The sequence below is a fragment of the Talpa occidentalis genome, unplaced genomic scaffold, assembly GCF_014898055.3.
Source record: "Talpa occidentalis isolate TD23 unplaced genomic scaffold, MPIMG_talOcc4v2.1 talOcc4.16, whole genome shotgun sequence".
In the NCBI taxonomy this organism is placed as follows: domain Eukaryota; kingdom Metazoa; phylum Chordata; class Mammalia; order Eulipotyphla; family Talpidae; genus Talpa; species Talpa occidentalis.
In genome coordinates, this window is record NW_023601653.1 from 34,739,679 (window position 1) to 34,761,928 (window position 22,250).

Here is a 22,250-nt window from a genome sequence, read left to right on the forward strand (position 1 = left end):
CACCTCTGGCCTGTTCCCCAGCTCTTATATGCATAAATGGATAAATCTTTAATAAAATAAAATAAAATAAAAATATTCCAGACCAAGAGGAATTAAGAGCAGAAAGGCATTTAGTTAGCCAGAGTATAAAGGGTGAGATTTAGGCGAATCATATCATAAAATGTCAAGTCAGCACTGCTAACAACCTTGAGTTTATCCTTATCCTAAACCAGTTGAAACCACTGAAGGACTTTCCGCATAGAGGTCATCATCAGATTTGCAGTTTAGAAAGTCACTCTAGGGCCTCTCTAGTGGCACAGGGGTTAAGTCTCAGTGCTATCACACTATCACCATTATGGCCTAAATTTTCAAATTCTATTCCAGAGCCTGAAGACTCCTCCAAATTTGGGGGGAGCAGGGACAAGACAATGGAGATATAGGGAGTTCACCCCAGTAAAAGACCACTGACCCCAGTGCATACTTAACACACACAACCAAAACCTCTCAGATCTTACATATTGGAGATTTGAGAACTTCTTTTTTTTTTTTTTGAGAACTTTTTTTTTCTCAGTTACTAAAATCAAAATTCAAAAGCTACTCATCTAAGTAGTACAATTTATCTTCATAGCAACCATTTTTTGTGTGTGTGTGTGGGACCCTCGCCGGCGGCCGGGGAACAACCGGCGGGCAGCCTCTCAGCCCAGCGCTCAATCGCTATGCCACCAGGGGAGGCCCCATAGCAACCATTTAGAGATGATGCACATGTAGCTGGTTGGGAAGGCTTACAGCGTTTGATAATTAACCTGCACAGTCACTTATAAGTGCTTTTTTTCCCCCCATGGTGTCATTCACAACAACAAATGAGATCAGCTATCATTCACTGAACCCCTACTGAGTCAGGCACTCTTTCAGGCAGAGAAAACTGAATGACTACAGCATTGGGGCTGGAACAGCATGGTATGGGTGGAGAACTGCAGCAGTTTCAGTGCCCAGAGCATGACTTGGGAGCCTGGAGGGCAAAAAATGGACAAAAGGAGCAGAAACCAGGCATAGAGAGTGGCAAGTCAGCAATGCAATTTCTTGATTTCTTGTTTTAAGAACTAGCATTTATTGAGCACTTACTATGCGACCACTGTTCTAGGTGGCTATGCAGGTATCGACTCATTGAATCATCCCAAAAAGCATGTGAATTAGGTAATTTAACTTCTCCACATTACAGATGGGCACAGACATGTGCAGCGACTTTCATTCTAACTGGTAAATAGGATTAGAACTTAAGCAGGGTGAACAGCTACTCTGCCCACCTTCCACCTGGCTTTTCACATTGGATTTCAATGCCCCCCTGTGCACATGTATTTTCAGTCAGGTTGGAACTTGGTAATTTTCTGTAGGGGCAGCATTTCAACATTAATGTTTCTGAGATCTCTCAGGAAAAGTTCCCTTTGAAAATACATGAGAATTCTTTCCTTGAAAAACACTCCAAATAACATTTAAAATTTATCTGATGTAGTCCCAGCTGTTTATCTTTGCCTTCACTGTCACTGCTTTGGGTGATGTGTCTGTAAAGATGTTTTTGAGGTGCATGTCATGTAGAGTTTCGCCTATATTTCCTTCAGTATATTTTATGGTTTCAGGTCTTATGTCTAGTTCTTTAATCCATTTTGAGTTGTTTTTTGTGCATGGTGTGAGGTAATGGTCAAGCTTCATTCTTTTGCAAGTGGCGACCCAGTTTTCCCAGCACCATTTATTGAACAAACTTTCTTTGCTCAAGATGTGGTACATATATACAATGGAATATTACTCAGAAATCAAAAAAGATAAACTCATGCAATTTGCAGCTACATGGATGGAGCTGGAAGGGATCATGCTCAGAGAAATAAGCCAGAAAGAAAAAGAAAATTACCGGATGGTCTCACTCATAGCAGGGATTTAAAAAATCTAAATAAGGGACCAGGAAAAAGACTAATTATAATAAAGAAAAAATCAAAATCAACAAGCAGAGACACACTACAGGGTGGGGGGGGAGAGGGAAGAAAGGAGGGATTAAGGCCAAAATAAGGGGGGTGGGAATTGTATGGGGAATATAACCAAAATGAAAAGGCATACATTGTGCAAAAATGAAAAAATGATGTAAGAATTATACAAAATAAAAAATAAATAAATAAAATTTGTCTGGATCTCCATGCTAGTTGGACCCCAGGAGATGGGGGAAAAAATGTGTCTCACAGAGTTCTGAAAGGTGTCCCTTCTTTCTCCTCTAGAGCCAGACAAGATACAAAACCTGCATTGCCGGCCTCAGAACTCCACAGCCATTGCCTGCTCCTGGATACCTCCTGATTCTGACTTCGATGGGTATAGCATTGAGTGCCGGAAAATGGACACCCAAGAAGTTGAGTTTTCCAGAAAACTGGAGAAAGAAAAATCTCTGCTCAACATCATGATGCTAGTGCCCCATAAGAGGTACCTGGTGTCCATCAAGGTGCAGTCGGCAGGCATGACCAGCGAGGTGGTGGAAGACAGCACCATCACCATGATAGACCGTGAGTGTCCATGCAGGTGTGCGCCGAGCATGAGCCCATCTGTCTCGTCCATCACACTGTTCACTGCTCGGTTCCCAGCCATGAGTGTGTCTTCTTGTCACTTGGTGAAGAGGTGCTTCAGGAAATGGAAACATTTCTCTATGTAAAGTATCCTGGCAGCAAACAAGTTAAATGATCTTAAAGAACCTGAATGAGTTAGTATTTAAATACATCACTTAGCCTGATAGAATTATAATGGAGCTTTTAAGCAATTTGATGCTACAACTTCAGGAAATCCCGCTGAGGAGCTGCCTCTTTCATTATGTTTAATGTGCTCCTGGCAAATCACTTCCTTTACCTCTTCCCTTCAGGAGAGGAGGGCGCATTCTTGATTACAAGCTTCAAGCACACACACAGTGACAGTCACACGCATGCACGCGCACACGCATTGACACTTGGCTGTTGTGAGTGGAGTCCTTCATTTAACTGAGTATCTATCTATAAAAGCAGTGTTGTGACCTCTTTTGATTTCCCTCCCTACCCCTTCTTCCAGGCCCACCTCCTCCACCTCCACATATCCGTGTGAATAAAAAAGATGTGTTAATTAGCAAATCCTCCATCAACTTTACTTTCAACTGCACTTGGTTCAGCGACACCAATGGAGCTGTGAAATACTTTACTGTGGTGGTGAGAGAGGCTGATGGTAAGTGATCATGTAGTACCTCTACTGTAAGACACAGGGTTGCTTTCTCAAAGGTTACTGTGGCACCTCTTGCTGTGACAAATTTTCAAGCATAGAAATCTTAGATTTTTTATCATTCAGTTCTATCTCTGTTGGGTACAGGAAGATGAAACAAAAACTCTGCACAAAGACTCATTTAGCAATAAAGCCTGTTACCCTCTGGGTTTACTTATTAAATGGGTGGGCATATTATATTATTAATATAGTAACAATAAGCATCATTTATTGACTCTTCAGTATGTGCCAGCCACTATTAGAAGTACATGGAATGTAGTGACTCATTCAATCTTCTTCGCTGCTCATTCAATGCTGTTCATTCTTCTTTTGTTCTGCCATTAAACAGCAATATGTCTCCCTTGTCTTCCCCATCTCAAATATATCAAACTAACCACATGCTTCCAAATGCCCCACCAACTCACAAAAATATTCAAAAACTTAAAGAAGGAAATGCGGGTCTCCCTGCTGGTACAAGGGGTTAAGTCTCAGCACTGTCAAACTGTCGCCAGCCACTGCAGCACGAGTTCAATCCCTGGTCATGGAGCTGACCCACATGATGCAGCAGACCTCTCTTGTCTCGCCCGCTGCTCCCCTCAGCAGTGTATTTAAATCAGTCTGCCTGTTCTGCTCCCCACTCTGTCTCTAGTGAATCCTCTCATCGCCCACAACTCTGGCCTGCACCCCAGTTCTTGTATGCATAAATAAATAAATCTTTAAAAAAAAAAGAGAAAAATGATGATCACGAAAATCATTCCTTTTTCTCTACAGTTTTCAATAAATGTTCCACTCTCCAATCCACTAAATTGTTCAATGTCTACCTAACTGCTACAGAACAGGAACATATTAGGAAATATATAACAACAATCCATGCAACCACTAAGCATAATCTTTAAAACATAGCAACATTTATCAAACCACTTGCTGGAGTGTTGTGTTTATGTGTGCTCATGTTCATCTGTATATCTGCCATGGAGATCTGGGGTGTTATTTCTCCAAACTAGATGTTTGTGTGTAGAATGGCATTAATCTATGTACATATTTTATACTTTTGAAATTGTTCAAGGTGCTGCACATGAGTTTCATTGATATCCCTATTTTAACCCATTTATGGGCAATGGTAAACATATTTTTTAAAGATTTATTTGTTTATGCATACAAGAACTGGGGTACAGGCCAGAGGTGTTGGGGGGGGTGAGAGGATTCACCAGAGACAGAGTGGGGAACAGAACGGGCAGACTGACTGAAATACACTGCTAAGGGGAGCAGTGGGCCAGTCAGGAGAGGTCTTCTGCACCATATGGGTAGCTCCCTGGCCAGGGATCAAACTCATGCTGCAGTGGCTGTGGTTAGCTTCATAGGTTGTGTCTTAACCCCTTGCACCACCAGGGAGGCCTGGCAATGGTAAACAGTAAGCCTGAAACAGTTCCTAGGCTAAATTGTATTTTACTCTCACTGCTTATTTAACAGTCTAAATGCTTTTATATTTTGTTTAATTGTACTAAAATTGGTTATGCATACTTAATTAAGTAATTTCAAGGGCTAGTGGTGCAGCCCAGATTTTCTTAAATCTCATAATTGGAGGAGAGATTAGTGAACTGTGGAGACTTTAGACTTACAGAGACGGCTGTGAAAAGAATGTTTCCTATAAGGCAATGACTGAGAAGAAGTGATACCCTAGAAAGCAGGCTTGTATTCTCCAGCCAGGTGGGTTTCAAAGATTGATGTTCCCGAAATGGACTGTGCCCGACCCCTGCCCGTGGTCTAAGATAACCATCCAACTCTCATAAATATATGCTCATCCTAACGGCAACATTCCTTTTCAACTTCTGCCAACAAGACAATGTTGCCAAGAGCCACCCATTTTGAGCACCTTAGTAAACAAGAATCCAGGATATGATGAACGCCCACCTCACCACTCCTCGAAGTTCATTGTCAGCGGTATCAAATCTCTATAATATTTATCTTCCCAGTTATGCTTTCCTCCAGCCAACATCAAAACCAGTTTATAGTGCCAAAACACACAGTGGGCTGGGTGGACAGGGGAGGAGTTCTGGGAAATGTTCTGTTTGATGGGCCAAATTCAAGCCAGGATTAAACTGTGCTCAAGATAGCAGAGAGCTGTACTTGGAGCGATTATCAGGCCAGGCGCAGCGTGTGGAACGTGCCTGGTGGGGTGACTGCTCTGGCCTCAGACTTGATTCTCTTATCATTTCCCTATTTCTCAGGTCATAGGGATTTCCTTATTAGCTCGGATACAATGGCTATTGGCAAGGTGGAGAGCTCACTGAGTGGCTTGACGCTCCAGTGGGGAGTGTCCAACTCTTTGGAGTCATGGGACATGTCGTCATCAGATGTGATGAGCTGCCTCTCATACATCCTTTATTTCTTTAAAAAATGACGTGTGTGCAAAATTTTGTATATACACACTTCATTTTTAATTTTTACTTCTTTTAGAAAAATTGAGTTAACATTGATTTCATTGGGAGTATCTCAGAGCATCCTTCGAGATCACAGATTCTGCACTCTGGGGGTGACGGGAGAGAGTGGGTGAGTAGGCAGTCAGTCTGAGAGATGTAGATAGAAATCTCTCAAGTTGGTCCTTCACTGTGGGTTTTCTCCCTCCAGGCAGCGATGAGCTGAAGCCAGAACAACAGCATCCACTGCCCTCCTACCTGGACTACAGACACAATTCCTCCATTCGAGTGTATCAGACCGATTATTTTGCCAGCAAATGTGCTGAAAGTCCTGACAGTAACTCCAAGAGTTTTAACATTAAGCTTGGAGCAGAGATGGAGAGCCTGGGTGGAAAATGTGATCCCAATCAGCAAAAATTTTGTGACGGACCGCTGAAGCCACGCACTGCCTACAGGTTAGATGTATTACCTTCATTTTGCTAGAAGGGACATGCAGCATTACTGGGCACTGAGCTCCTGGGCGTCTGATGTATATGAGCTGCTGTAGATTGATGATCTACATTATGAGACTGCTCTACATTTTACTGGGTAATTTATAAATGTAGTTTTTCCGCCTCCATCATAGGTAATGTGAAAAGAAGGCCCTCAGTATTGTGCAAAAGCTCCAGTTTATTATGTGAAGCACTGAAGGTTCTTAATAGGTTGTTCCTTCTCCTGAAACTTTTGTTTGAATCAAATAATTTACCATGTTAATGATTGGGAAAATATCTAAATAGAAAGATTGAGTTTAAAGCGAACCAAGAAATATGATGGCATATCTTCCACTTTTTAGTAAAGGCTGGAATTACGCTTACTTGTCTTCTAAGGCAAAAACAAAAGATGAAAGTGCTCTTTTGTTCCAGACAGAAGTCTTGAAAGGAAGGCCCCTGATTGAATGGGAGATTGTTTTCTCCCACTAATGTGGCAGATATTTGGTTGGACACCAAGAAGCACTACTGCAGCCAATAGGCTCTTCCGGCGGTGTCCTTAGTCTGTGCTATGCTCCTAGAAAGTAGTTATCAATAGAAATACGCAGCATCCCAACCCAGTGTCCTCAAGAGAAAGAGATCTTAGGCTACTGTCTTAGACATAAGGCTGCAGACATCAGAGATTAGTGTTTCTGCAGAGGGTGTACCCCTTCTCTTGGGTGTTAACAGAATGGAGATACAGACAATATGGCACCCAACTAGGTCCTCTAAGGGCCAGAATCTATTCTGGTTAGGTCGCTATCCAGGATTTTTTGACTTTTAAATATTTTGAGTATCAACCTGAATCTCTGCAGAAACTTTTTTTACTGTCTCCTAAAAGGAGATAATGACCTAGCATCACACCTGAGGGCATCCTTAGCCCCTCCCTCACATCAGCAAAGGGTTTTCCTAAAGGAGAGGACTCATTTTATACTAGAAATCTGTGGCACTACCTTTGCCCAGGAGTTAATCACAGACCTGTTGTTGTCACCCCACCTACAGTTAACACCTCCAGAGGAAACACACTAAAACTTTTAAGTGATGTTTACTTCTCCAGAGGAGAGTGTCTGGAGGCAAGACCTCAGACAGAGCAAATGAGAAACATAAGGGAAATCAGAATCCTGGGCTACTTTTAGCTCCTGCCAGAATCAAGACATGTCCCAGCTCCTGGTCACTTGGGCTCAAGGAAACTTAAACAAAGGTGTCCCCAAGGGACACCTCAAGGACTATTTTCACTTTGTGAGTTTCACTTCACTTTGGGGCTGGTTTTGTTTGCTTGGTTTTTTGTTTGTTTGTTTGTTTGTTTGTTTTAAAGATTTATTTATTTATACAAGCACTGGGTACTGGGTACAGTCAGAAGCGCGGGAGGGTGAGAGGATTCACCAGAGCCAGAGAGGGGAACAGAACAGGCAGACTGACGAAATACACTGCTGAGGGGAGCAGTGGGTGCGGCAGGAAAGGTCTGTCATGCCATATGGGACCCTCGCTGGCAGCTGGGGATCGAATCGGCACTGCAGAGGCTGCTGGCAGCTTCACAGCCCAGCACTCAACTGCTGCACCACCAGGGGAGGTCCTGTTTGCTTGATTTTTCAGGGAGAATAAAAGTTGACTCATTCTTCCATTTGAGTGAGAGAGAGGAGCTTTAGCCAGTTCACTCAGGACCAGAGACCCCCAATTTTCCAGCACATTCCTTCCTTTCCATAGCAGCAGATCCCTGGAGGAATCCCTGCATTTGAGTTCCAGCTTTGCCATTTTTTAGCTCTGTGGTCTTGTACATGGAATTACAGTTTTCTAATCTTCATTTTTCTTACCTGCTTAACATCACAGAGTTGTCCTGAGGAGTCATGAAGGAGCTAAATCAAACCCAGTCTTGTCCCTTCTAGTTTAAGGTTTCCTGTGGAACCCATTCACTTCCAGGAGCAAATGAAGCTTCTAGAGCAGGATGTGCAAAACCCTTGCCTTCTCCCTTCTGCCTTCCTCGCCAACTTTGTCTCCCACCATTTGCTTCAAGTACACGCTGCTATTTTGCTACACCTCACTCCTTGGCATTCCCTAGAATGTAACAGAACTTTCATAGCTCAGCCTTTGTACATTATTTTCACTCTGTCTAGAGTGCCTTCCACTCCGTGCCTGGCTGGTAAATTCCTTTGTACTCTTTAAGACAGTTCAGGGCCTCCCTGGTAGCACAAGGGCTTAAGTCTCAGCACTATGAAGCTACCCTCAACATGAGCTACCCTCAGCATGAGTCTGATCCCAGCCAGGGAGCTGACCCACATGGCGCAGCAGACCTCATCTATCTCCCCACTGCCCCCCTCAGCAGTGGATTCCAGTAGATCCGCCTGTTCTGCTCCTCACTCTGTCTCTGGTGAATCCTCTCACCTCCATACCTCTGGCCTGCACCCCAGCTCTTGTATGCGTAAATAAATTAAATAAATTTAAAAAAGTAAAATAAAAGTCAGTTCAACCTTCAACTAACCTCACACCACCCCTATCAACCCACAACTAGATGGGTAGGTTCTCCCTCAGCTCCAGCAGCTCCAAAGTACCCAATTCCTACATCTCTCCACTCTTCCATTCTACCGCTTTTAACCCTTTATTTAATTACCTATCCTCTTCGCTGTGAGAGCTCAGTCTAGTAGAGGAGACACATGGGGCGTTAGTATGAGACAACATGGAAGAAGCTCTCATTGAACATCTCTGACCAACAAGGAATGAGCCAAGGTGCTCCATGAAAACTTACACATTGTTATCATAGCCTAGTCAACTCATGCCATATCTACTTTTTTTCCAGAACACAACTTTCTCATAATTCTCCACTTGACTCAGTCCTGTAAAAGCATGCCAGGCAGACCATTCTTGATAAGAGGAGGCATAGTCTTTCAAAGCATGTGAGAACCACATGCTTAGTGGCCTCTGTGTGGTGGCCGCTGAGCCCCGGCCGGCTCTGTGTGGCCAGACTTCTGCCGACTTCAAGATGGTAATCACCTCCGTGACCCTCAGTGCTGTCGGATATCTGTTTTTCCAGAAAGATTAAATAGACAGGAAAGAGCGCCAAAAAAGAAAAAAGAGGATGGAGAAGAAATGGGAAATGCTAGGTTTAGCTGATCTGCAATTTTATTAAGTCCATAGACATAACATGCCCAGAGTCGTTGATGGGCCCCTTATCTGGCTGCATAATCAGCTCCATTCTATACGGGAAGAGAAAGGGCAGATCATTGTAGGTGAGAGGAGCTTGGGAGGTTAGGAAAGTGCTGATCTGGTTTTGTTTCTATTCTAAATAGAATAGCAATGTGAGCACAATCAGACAGTCAGATTCTCGACCTCATTTTCCTGAGGAAAGTAAAGGAAATTGAGCCATGTGATCCCTGACTTTGTGCTGTGGAATTCTGATGCTGATTCTGGTCACATTGAGAGTTGAAATAATTGCTATCAGAAATCTGTTCATTAGAATAATCTTATTCATATCATTCTATTTATCATGCTGGTAATAAAGTCAATATATATGCCTTCTCTGTGAAAGGCCCTGGGTCAGGTGCTGGGGGAAAAGAGAAAAGTAAATAAGATGGAGTCTCAGCCTTCAAGGAGCTTATACTGTAGTGAGGGAAAGAAGACACATCCGTAAATCGAAGGGATGTAAGAGGAGTGTAGATAAATAAATGCTGTAAAGAATCAAAAAGCTTCTTGAAGGAAGTTTCAGTTTAGCTGGACATTAAAAAGTAGGGAAGGATTTGAAAGTATGGAAATAGGGACATTCAAGGCAGAGGGGGTCCATCCTCTTTCCCCAACCTGGCTCCCCACTTCTATCAGTGATGCCTGTGTTTTCTCAAATGACCTGAGCTCAAATCTTAGAACCACCTGATTCCTCCCTTCTCTGCAGACAGGCCGACCAGTCTGGGAGGGAGACCTGCTCCCTACACTCAGTCTCTTTCCCACTACATTTCCCTCTGCCTGGAGCACAATTTTGACTCCTTCCTCCTTAATCAAATATCCTTTGATTAAGAAGACCTCCATTAAGTGAAAATCAAAATCAACAAAAACTATGAACCAGAGACATTCTATGGGGGGTGGGGGGGTAGGGAGGGGAGGGATTGGGGTCAAAATAAGGGGGTTGCAATTGTATGGGGAATATAAAAATAAAATTTATTTAAAAAAAAAAAGAAGACCTTCATTGATCCCGTTGAATAAAGCAAACCCAGGTGCCTTTCCCCGTTGCAGTCCATCCTCCTTCCTTTGCTCTTTTCTTTTTTCATAGACCATATCTCCACCAGGTATATTAGGTCTGTGTATGTACTGACTGACTTTTAACACTGGAGAATGTAACCTGAGTGGTAGCGTCTGTTCCTTGCAGTATTACCAACTCCTAGAAAAGGAACTGGCACAAAGTAGGTATTCAGTAGTGTTTGATGAATGAATAAATGAATGCATAAACCTACATCTATCTGACGCCATAATCCATACCTTACCATACATACATATTGCCCAGGTGCCTCCCCTATGTCTCCCCGGACACATTTTTCTTTCATCCCTACTATGGCCAACCACTAATTTGCTCTTAAATAAATCGGTTTTCTTTTCAGAATCAGCATCCGGGCTTTTACACAGTTGTTTGATGAAGACCTGAAGGAATTCACAAAGCCGCTCTATTCAGATACTTTCTTCTCTTTGCCCATCACCACTGAGTCAGGTAAGGCTGACTTTCTCATCCACCACATATTCTGCTGACTGACATGTCACCCATACGGGCTTCTAGAGGGAGATCAGATGATGTGGCTGAAGGGTGGGGAGCATTTTGTTCACTTGGAATTTAATCTTTATATGATCATTGATTGATATGAATGCACAATTGGGAAGAATATGGGGATTAATCTCGAAAAGAAGGTAGCAGTATCAGATTTTTTTTCCTATAATAAAAATTTATTTAAAACAGAGTGCAAAACATTCAAATCTACACCCCTCTTACATCCCTTTGATTTACGGATGTGTCTTCTTTCCCCACTACAGTATAAGCTCCTTGAAGGCTGAGACTCCATCTTATTTACTTTCCTCTTCTCCCCCAGCACCTGACCCAGGGCCTTTCACAGAGAAGGCATATATATTGAATTTATTACCAGCATGATAAATAGAATGATATGAATAAGATTATTCTAATGAACAGATTTCTGATAGCAATTATTTCAACTCTCAATGTGACCAGAATCAGCATCAGGAGAGAGTTTACTAGGTCAAAATATAAGTAGGTACAAAAGCTTTCAGTTGTAAGTAGGAATATATGTGTGCATATACATAGAAATGTATAGAACAAGATGAGAAGGTAAAATACCAGCGTCTTAACAATACTTCAGAGTAGTGGTATTACAGATGATTTTTTTTCCTTTTGTTTGTTATATGTTGCTTTTACACTATAACAATGTTAATGTGGAAGACTATATAAATTTATGAAACTTCTCTATGTATTAGAAAAACTGAGTAGTTTAGGAGCTAATATTTACTGTTTATCTTCTCTGTGAAGGTACAGTTTTAAATGCTGTACTTAGAATAATTTTTCCAGTCCTCACTGCATCCTTTTAAGATAGACACAGTTGCCATCCCTATTTTAAAAGTTACAACCAGAGACACCAAATATTTAAGCAACCTGCACAAGACACTAAGTATTTAAGCAAACTGCACAGGACAGTAAAGTTGGAATTTTGGCACTTTCTACCTGTGTACTTCACTGCTGCAGAATCTTTCCATCCTGTTAAGAAAAGTACCATTTTTCAGGACATTATGTCTTTTTTTTTTTTTTTTTTTTTGATTTTTGTAATCTTTGTTTATTTCTTAGTTTTTATTAAATTTGTCAGTCATTTACATGTCTGTATAACTTTGAGGCTACATTTTTACTCTTGGATATATACATATACAAAACTCATCCTCCACCAAAATTCTTGGGCCAATGTCCTATCCTGTTCTCTCCCATATGGTCTCTCTGATAACCAGTACATTTTTCACTAAGTCTAAGAATTGTTTTTGCTGTGCTTGGCCAATATGCATTTTTTTTCCAAGATAAGTAAAATCATTTGATATCTGTCTTTCACTTTCTGACTTATTTAGGTTAACACAATCAAATCAAGGTCTATCCATGTTTTGTAAAAAGGCACTATGTTATCTTTTTAACAGCTGAGTAATATTCCATCAAGTATATATGCCACAATTTCTTTTTTTTTTTTTTAAATATTAAATTTTATTTTTATATTCCCCCATACAATTGCAAACGCCCCATTCTGACCCCAATCCTTCCCCTCCCGCCACCCACCCCCCAAAAAGTGTCTCTGGTTCATAGTTTTTTGTTGATTTTGATTTTCACTTTCTTATATTCATTTTCCTGGTCCCTTATTTAAGTTTTCTAGATTCCTGCTATGAGTGAGACCATCCGGTATTTTTCTTTTTCTTTTTGGCTTATTTCGCTGAGCATGATCCCTTCCAGTGCCATCCATGTTGCTGCAAATTGCATGTGTTTATCTTTTTTGAATGCTGAGTAATATTCCATGGTATATATGTACCACATCTTCTTGATCCAGTCATCTATTTTTGGGCATTTGGGTTGTTTCCAAAGCTTAGCTATTGTAAACAGTGCTGCTATAAACATAGGAGTGCAGGTGCTCTTTGGAATTGATGTTTCTGTGTCCTTTGGGTAAATACCTAGGAGTGGAATTGCTGGATCATATGGAAGCTCTATGTTTAGTAGGTCCAGAAATCTCCACACAGCTCTCCATAGTGGTTGGACCAGTTTGCACTCCCACCAACAGTGCACAAGAGTTCCTTTTTCTCCACATCCTCGCCAACATTTGTTGTTGCTAGTTTTTTTAATATGTGCCATTCTCACTGGTGTGAGATGGTATCTCATGGTAGTTTTGATTTGCATTTCCCTGATTACAAGTGATGTTGAACATTTTTTCATAAGGACATTATGTCTTGATACCATTGTCTGTCCCAGCCTTTCCTAGTAACCAGTTTGCTACAATGATTGGTCTCAGGAAGTTCTTCTTTATACCTAACTGCAGTGTGTCATGCTGCAAGACAAAAGATAACTCAGACTCACAAGCACTACCATTTATTTATGCCAAATATAGGTATAATCTCCCACTGTTCAAACCAACAAGAGATCAGAACACAATTAGGAAAATTTATATGTATGCTTATAATTTAATATTAAGCAGGGACTGTAAAAATAATTCTTTCCTACTTAATGGGCCTCCCTGTGGCACTGGGGTTAAAGTCTCAGTGCTCTCAAGCTATTGCCAGTCACTGCAGCATGAGTTCGATCCCCAGCCAGGGAGCTGACCCATATGGCTCAGCAGACCTCTCCTATCTCGCCCGCTGCTCCTCTCAGCAGAGTATTTCAGTAGATCTGCCTGTTCTGCTCCCCACTCTGTCTCTGGTGAATCCTCTCACCCCCCGCATCTCTGGCCTACACCCGAATTCTTATATGCATCAATAAATAAAAATCTTTAAAAACCATTCTTTCCTATTTGAAATCGTATATAACAAAAATTATATGTACCCAAGAGAAATGAAAACTTGTGTCCTCATAGATACTTGTGCACACATGTTCATAACATTATTCATAGTGATAATCCAAATCTCTATCAATGGATGAATATAAACAAAATGTGATATCCCATACAATGGAGTATCATTCAACCATGAAAAAGAATAAAATACTAATTAATGCATGTTATAGCATAGATGAACCTTGAAAACATTATGTTAAGTGATAGAAACCAGTCATAAAAGACCACATAGTGATGATTCAATTTATATGAAACATTCAAATAAGGAAATTAATGAAGATAGAAAGTAGATTAGTGGTTGCTAGGGGCTGGGGAGAGGAAGAATAGAGAATGACTGCTAAGAAACATGGAGTTTCCTTGGGGAGGAATGAAAAGTGAATGTGGTGATATTTACAAAACTCTATACTAAAATCATTGAATTATACAGTTTAAGTTGCTGAATTGTACAGTATGTGAATTCTGTTTCAATAAAACTGCTTTCAAAATGGACTTAACTTACTCATAAATTCCCAGTAGCAATACCATACTAGATAATAAAAAAAGAGATTTCTGTTATGATAACTCTTAGCAATAAGCTGGATGTGCCAAAGTCCCAGATGCTGTGTGACTGGTTTCATACAAATGAAAAAGTATTTTTATATTAGTGACAAACTGCTAACCTTTACCTCAAGGGTCCCAAGCTTTACATAGAAGCACAAAGTCCACGATTCCTAGGTAAAGTGAACAACTTTATCTTCAAAAGTATAACTGACCTGCTGTTACAGGGTAGCAAACAGTGGTTTATCTCAGCTGCACATTTCTAGCCTTTACATAGGAGATGCCTGTGTGTGGGCAGCCTTGGGATTCTTCTGGACTAATGTTCTGGGGAGACGGGGTTCAGCAGCTCTGAAGGCCAGAGGTGTGGGGGAGAGAGGATTCACCAGAGACAGAGTGGGGAACAGAACAGGCAGACTGACTGAAATACACTGCTGAGGGGAGCAGCGGGCCAGTCAGGAGAGGTCTGCTGCATCGTGTGGGTAGTTCCAGGACAGCAAGGATGGAACTCATACTATAGAGGCTGCCTGACAGCTTCACAGTGCTGTGCTTATACCTTGCACCACCAGGGAGGCCCAGCAGCTATCTTACTTATTCTTTAGCACTGATTTCCCCACCTGGGTTTGTTATTTTCGTCTGGCTTCCCACAGAGCCTCTATTTGGAGTTATCGAAGGTGTGAGTGCTGGACTGTTCCTAATTGGCATGCTCGTGGCCGTTGTTGCCTTATTCATCTGCAGACAGAAAGCGAGGTGAGTGCAAACCTCCCTCTGGTGATCGGGCCCACAATTTTAAAGATGCAACTGAAAATGCCTTGTAGCCTCAAAAGAGAGAAGGAATTAAAAATTTCTCCAGATCCATCATCTTTGTTTCTCAGGGGACAAAAAAGTCAAATCATGACTCACTTTTTTCAGCCTTTCTAAGTAGCATTGATGAATTGCCCTTGTCTAATGAATGAGGGACCAGTTACAGCTTTATTTAAATATGAAATAACTCCATTTGCATAGATGGAAAAAGAAAACATATTTCTATGGTTCTGTGACCTCAAGAAGACAGAGATGTCTGCAAATACTGTGCCCAGCCAGTTTTCTGAAATATGCTGAAAGTATGGTTGACATAACCATTTGGTAACTAGTCTCTGCCATACTAATTTTAAGAAGAGACCAAATAGAACCAAATAGCATGAGGCCCCAGTGCCATGGCCTCTTCTCTTAGAGAACTTCTTTCATCGTCCTCTCTCTTGCAGTCATGTTTTGCATCCTAGGTTTCAGTGTTGTTTTTTCCCCTAAGGAAAGTTTTATTGAGAGTGTGGGAAGTGATTACGACCTGTAGCCAAAAACCGGAAGACAAATCTTTAGCTATTACAGAGATCCGTTTCTGAGTGGGAAAAATCTATTTCTTCTTTATGTTCTTCCCTTCCTTCAAAGAGATGTTGGCTGAGTGTAAATCTGCTTGAATACTGAGAAACCCATATTTGCACAAACATGCAAAGCCTTACCATAAATGGGAAAATTGTTTTAAGTCAAGTTTCATGATCAGAATATAAATCCTCTCCATTATGTTTTAGCCACGGTCGAGAAAGACCTTCTGCTCACCTGAGCATCCGCCGGGATCGACCATTATCTGTCCACTTGAATCTGGGCCAGAAAGGGTGAGCACCACATTTTTCTTCACATATTTTATTGAAAGATGAGTTGATTGTACTATGAGAGATTAGCTAACGAGGTTTTTCATTTTCTTTTGGTTTCCCTTCACAGTAACCGGAAAACTTCTTGGTAAGAGAAAGAACTCATTAATTACTACATTATCTGCTTTGAAATACAACTCAGACTGATTATGGCATGTTCCCTTTTCTCCAGTAACTTTTTTTTCTTTCTGTTATATTTTTAACTATAGCCCAATAAAAGTAAATCAGTTTGAAGGACACTTCATGAAGCTGCAGGCCGACTCCAACTACCTTCTATCCAAGGAATACGAGGTACACTTCAGATGCAAGGACACTTCAGCACCCCAAATCCTTAGCAGAATTTCCCTCCCTCCCCACATTTCCTGTGTATTCACAGGCTGATTGGAAGTGCAGAGGATGGTGCTTAGCATCCATTCCCTGCAAGATACATACCCACCACCCAGCCTTAATTTTGCCACCTGTGTGACCTGGGACAAGTTAGTTATCCTGTTAGTTCATCTGTAGAATGCAAATGAGCATACCTTCTGTGGGGCTTTTGTGGGGGCCAGACTCAATGCTTGTCAAATTTGGTGTTCCCTAAATGGCAGCTAATGTACATATGCTTATATTATTATGCATCTCAAGGGCTTTATGATTTGTCTTATGTTTTACTGTTCTTTACTTGCAAACTTACTTTTTACCCAACAGGACTTAAAAGACGTGGGTCGAAACCAATCATGTGACATTGCACTCCTGCCAGAGAATAGAGGAAAAAATCGATACAACAATATATTGCCCTGTGAGTTTTATTTTGGAATTTGTAATACTGTCTTCCTCTAGCCATTTCTTCTCTTTTCCAGGAATAAAATGGGGATAATAAAACTTAGGGTAAGCTACAAATGGAAATCGAAGCTCTGAATGCCTTTAAAAGGAGTGAGTTGTGTGTTACTGCGCTTGCCTCCAGAAGGGTAACAACCAACTTACATTCTGATCATGTGAGGCCTCTTGACATCTGCTGTTGACATTTCGCCTTTTGCTCCTATTGCTTCATCTTGGAAGCCTATAAGGTTAATGGCAAGGACCTACCTGGGTTTACTTAGCAAGCAACATCTCTGGTTAGAATTTTCATATATATTTATCTATTTATTTATATATTATCCTTTCACTGTTAGACAAAGTAACAGAAGGTCATTTTTCTGGACTGTATTCATTCCAGCAGTAAAATGGAGATGGCCACTTCATCAGAGAAGTGTGATGTTGTTACAAAGGAAAATACAGAGAGAACTTCAAAGAATATGGGGCTTGTTTATTTGTGTGTTTGTGGACCATCTGCACAGTGAACAAATTTGTTCTCCTGAATTTATCTGTAAAATGAAGATGAGAATACTTCCTTTATAGGGTAGTTGTTGGGATCAGAGATAATGCATGTCAAATAACATGCATTAGATAAAATGGAAAAATCACCCCAAGTCTCAGTGACTTAACTCTTGATAATTTGCCTTCCATATGAAAAAATGTTCATGGTCACGTATCATCAGGGAAGTGCAAATAAAAACCGGAATGACATATTATATAACACCTGTGAGAATGGCCCATATTAAAAAGGCCAGAAACAACAAGTGTTGCCAAAAATTTGGAGCAAAAAGAAATGTAGACTGTTCCAGCCACTATGGAAATCATTATAGAGATTTCTCAAAATATTAAAAATAAATCTATCATATAATTCAACATTTCCACTCCCAGGTATCTACTCAATGATTGCAAAAAACTAATTCGAACATGCACTCCCATGTTCATTGCAGCACTGTTTATAATAGCAAAGTTATGGAAACAATCTAAGTGCCCAATCTAAGTGACAAGGAAATGGATTAGGAAAATGTGGTATATATACATAATGGAATACCACTCAACTATAAAAAGAAAAGATAAACTCTAGCCATTTGTGACAACGTGGATGGAACTGGAGGGAATTATGATAAGCAAAATAAGAAGGAGAAAGACAAATACCAGATGGTGTCACTTATGTGATGTATATGTAGAATACAATATCACAAAACAAAGGGTCAGGTAAAATCAAAGAAATAACAAAGCCTAGAAATCTGATCACAGAACTGAGGCTTCCAGGGGAGGAGGGGAGATGGGGAGAGGAAAGTAGGGAGGGGGCACAGTGGACTGGGGGCGGGGGGCACTATGGGTGCCTTAGTGGTGGATGTGGTATGATAACATACATCCAAGGAGGTGAGCTCCTAGGCCTCTAAATCATGTACAGTATAACCAATGTTACCTCCATTTAAAATTTTTTTAAATAAACTGTCTTCCAGATGATGCCTCTCGAGTGAAACTATCCAATGTAGACGATGACCCGTGCTCCGACTACATTAATGCCAGCTACATACCTGTAAGTGGATCACTAGGCCATAGTGCCCAAGAGGAAGCTTTGGTGGGTGGCCACACTGGAGACAACTGTCCACTACTTGCTCTCACTCTTCTCAAGTCTGAAAACATAAAGGTTGAGAAGACTGTCTGACTGTCTTAAGAAGCAGGGAGTCCAATTCAGTCATTGCTAAGACCAATTTTTTACAATGACCGTAGTCACAAAAGATGCATTTTCAAAGGTCTTTTACTCTGCAGCCCTTAGCCAAGATTAGAACTCCCTATGGAAGCTGGATCTCTACTGCAAAGGCTGCCTAACTAGGAAACCTGATTCAAAGTTAAATGGAATTTTGAAAATCACTGATGCAACTCAAAGGTTGTGTCAGAGCTCTGCCTAGTATCTCGCCAACTTCAGGTTTGAATCCCATCGCTGACCCCTGCTGATTGTGATCTTGGACAAGTTATGTCACTTCTTTGGGTTTCCATTTCTTTTTCCAGAAAATGAGAATGATATTTACCTCAAATAATCATCCTTTTATTCAGTAAACACTTGTTAGGCACCAACTCCAAGTCAGAGTCCGTGCTATGTACAGGGATAGGGTCACGTGAAATCTTGACTCTGCAGAAACACTCAGCAGAATTGGGCACCAGGAAATAGCAACACAATGCCATGAGAAAGAAGCTAGTGTGGTGCTTCCTCAACACTGGCACACCCACATCGCCTGGGGGTCTTGGTAAAAATGCAGACTCTGATTCAACAGGGCTGGGGTGGGATCCGGGATTCTGCACGTCCAGCAAGCTCCCAGGTGATCCCCAGGCTGCTGGTCTTAGGACCACTCTTTGAGTAGGAAGAGACTAGAAGTTGACATGGGAGCTTCTGAGAGGAGAACATCTCCCAGTAGAGAGATCAATAAAGGAAGCTCAGCCTATCAGGCAACATGCCAAGACTCCAAGGACGAGTAAGGATTAGCCAGCTGAGAGGCAGTGTTTGGGTGGGTGGGTGTGGAGGTGGCAGAGGTGAAAAGGTAGAGGCCCTGAAGCGAGACAAGGAGAGAAAGAACTTGGACTACATGCTGCAAGTATTCTGTTGTTGGAAAGCAGAATAAGTGGAGAAGTATTGTAGCTCTGAGAACTGTGGTTAAAATTAAGATCTCTGGTTTATAGTTGCTTCTAAGGCGGTGGGGGGGGTTTTGGGGAGGAGGAAATAAGATCAAAATAATGGGGGTGGGAATTGTATGGGGAATATAACCAAGATGAAAATGCACACGTTGTGCAAAAATGAAAAATGATATAAAAATATATAAAAGAAAATTTAAAGAAAAAGGAAAAAAAAAATTTAAAAAAAAAATTAAGTAAGATCCATAAAAATCCTGACCGTCAGCAAAGTATATGGTAGATGCTCAAAAATAGGGATTTGTCTTCCCTTTAGCTTGCCTCCATGACATCCCTTCCCAACATGAATCTAATGGCAATGATCCAAAATGACTGAAACTCTTGTACATTAAATAGGGAGTCTCATATTCAAAGTCAGTCCCTAGGTCTACACACACACACACACACACATACACACACACACACACACACACACACGATGAGGATGAAGTGTTTTCTAAATCATGGCTTGAATCCTCCACTGCCTTTTAGAATAGATCCAGCCTAATAAAAGGAGTTCGACACTTAACAATAGTGTGATGTTCCGGCCTTTGTCCTTCCTGCTCCCAGGCCTTGACACTTGTGTTAATATCTTTTTCTCAGTCAGGGGCCTGGCAAAGACTTACATCTCATCTCATCCACACAGCTAAAGCTTTGTTTATAGTTCTGAAGAGGCCCATTGTTTCTGAATCTCCATATTGTAAATTCATTGCAGGGCAACAACTTCAGAAGAGAATACATCGCTACTCAAGGACCACTTCCTGGCACCAAGGATGACTTCTGGAAAATGGCGTGGGAACAGAATGTTCACAACATCGTCATGGTGACCCAGTGTGTTGAGAAGGGCCGAGTGAGTAAACAGTCTTCTGACTTCCCAACTTTGCTTTCCGCCACCTGCATGGAATTCCACCCCACTGTCCAAAGTTAGACCCCACAAAGGCCAAACAGGGTGGCAAGAGAACATTATTAGTGAATCAGATCACTCAGTGATAAAAAGCCCTAACAGTAAATCCAGGTAATGGTCAGTTCTGATCTGGGTCTGAGGTTTTAGCCAAAGATGATTTCATTTGAGGGCTGGGATTACCAGAAGTGCCCCAGACATAGACGGCTGACCCCTCGCTGCTCCTTCTTCCTTTGGTGTATGGAGGCAACTGAACCTCCCAAGAGTCTCTGCTTCTCCCCCTACTGTCAGGAAAGGAGATGTGCATCTTGGGCTGTGTCTGCAAAACCAAAATAAATTAGTTAACTGGACAAATTAAGCAAACCTCTGTTAGAAGAGTGTTTATACTCCTCTATGACATTATTTTCAGGACTAAAAGAGAGATTACATGTAAAGTGCCCAAAGTCTGTGCTCAGGAAAGACATATTCACAGCCCTCCTCCTTTCTTCCTGCCTGTACTTGGAAGCTTGAATAAATTACTTGATTTGTGGCCTTTGGTCCAGGTTAGGACAGCAATACAAAATATAAACAAAACAGGACCAAGAAGACAGTGCCTTCTTTTGTCCAGTTAGATCTTTCTTTAGAATGAACAAGAAATTGTGACATGTGGTTTATCTGCTTGTGAAACAGAAATGTTGAGGAAATCAACAGAAAGGTCAAGCCCTGGAGTAGAGTGCCTGAAAGGTGAATGAATCCGAAGTCTGGGGTGTTGCTCAGTGTCACCCCCACGTGGAGCAGTAGCACCTCAGCACAGGCCCTGACCCGGGTCAGCTGCTTAGGCTACGCAGGAGACATTTGAAAGAGGGGAAGTTAAGGTTCATAGAGGAGCTGTGTTTTCTGGACTCTTGTTTTTTTAAACATTTTTAAAGGACAGGTTTATTGGGGAAAGGAAAGAAGAAAGAGAGGCACCTGCGAAGTCACAGGCGGCAGGAACGCTGCATGGACTCACTCTTGTCTGTCTCCCTGTAGGTGAAGTGTGACCATTACTGGCCAGCGGACCAGGATTCCCTCTACTACGGGGACCTCATCCTTCAGATGCTCTCGGAGTCTGTGCTGCCTGAGTGGACCATCCGGGAGTTCAGGATATGCAGCGTATGTTCATTTCTGTGACTTCATTGAACAGTCCAGCCTGGAAAGATGAAGGACACCCATGTCTTCCATTTTTACTAGTCCTGCTCTTGTAGTTTCAGCCCACAGAAACTCCTGCCTGGGCGCGGGTGTCAAAGGTGAAGTTTCGCCTTGGGCCCTGCTCTCTTACCCTCCCTGCTCTTACAGGAGGAGCAGCTGGATGCACACAGGCTCATTCGCCACTTTCACTACACGGTGTGGCCAGACCACGGAGTCCCGGAGACCACGCAGTCCCTGATCCAGTTTGTGCGGACTGTCAGGGACTACATCAACAGGAGCCCGGGCGCCGGGCCCACCGTAGTGCACTGCAGGTACTCGGCCACGCGGGAGCCAATAAAACGGCAGCCAGGAGTTTAAAAAGAGGCATAAGCATGAGGAATCTGGTGGGTGGAGGATTCCTGTGCCAGCCAACCTGCCTCGCCCCAAAGGATGCGCTTATGTGCTTCTCCCTGGTCCTCTGCAACCTCACTCTTTTCCACTGATTTCTCCTTTTCCACTTTTTTCACCTTCCACCTCCCTCTTGCCCTTCCCCTCCACCCTTCTCTCTGCCTCTTGCTCTTTTTCTTATTGTACAAAGTACAAATTCTTTATGTGATGTTCAGTTCGTCCATTAGTGGGGCTCTATCTGACCCCCAATCCAGGTTCCTATAAACTCCTCTTCCCCCTCTAGCCAACAGAGACACCACAAGCTTATTCTTGCCTGTTCTCTCTTGACTTTTTGCTTCAGACAGTGTGACTATAAAATCTACCTA

At 41.9% G+C, this 22,250-nt stretch overlaps 1 protein-coding gene across 2 annotated transcripts in view; it reads left to right on the forward strand.

Moving 5' to 3' along the window:
- The window catches only part of PTPRB (protein tyrosine phosphatase receptor type B), a 104,752-nt gene that overhangs the window by 75,538 nt on the left and 6,964 nt on the right, over positions 1-22,250 (forward strand). For both annotated transcript variants that reach the window (XM_037513992.2, XM_037513994.2), the window contains 13 exons: positions 2,241-2,519; positions 3,052-3,201; positions 5,863-6,106; positions 10,735-10,841; positions 14,892-14,991; positions 15,807-15,890; positions 15,997-16,014; positions 16,136-16,217; positions 16,614-16,704; positions 18,227-18,303; positions 20,146-20,280; positions 21,340-21,462; positions 21,646-21,809. In XM_037513992.2, coding sequence (XP_037369889.1) covers positions 2,241-2,519; positions 3,052-3,201; positions 5,863-6,106; positions 10,735-10,841; positions 14,892-14,991; positions 15,807-15,890; positions 15,997-16,014; positions 16,136-16,217; positions 16,614-16,704; positions 18,227-18,303; positions 20,146-20,280; positions 21,340-21,462; positions 21,646-21,809 — 1,654 coding nt within the window. The remainder of the gene's footprint in view (positions 1-2,240; positions 2,520-3,051; positions 3,202-5,862; positions 6,107-10,734; positions 10,842-14,891; positions 14,992-15,806; positions 15,891-15,996; positions 16,015-16,135; positions 16,218-16,613; positions 16,705-18,226; positions 18,304-20,145; positions 20,281-21,339; positions 21,463-21,645; positions 21,810-22,250) is intronic.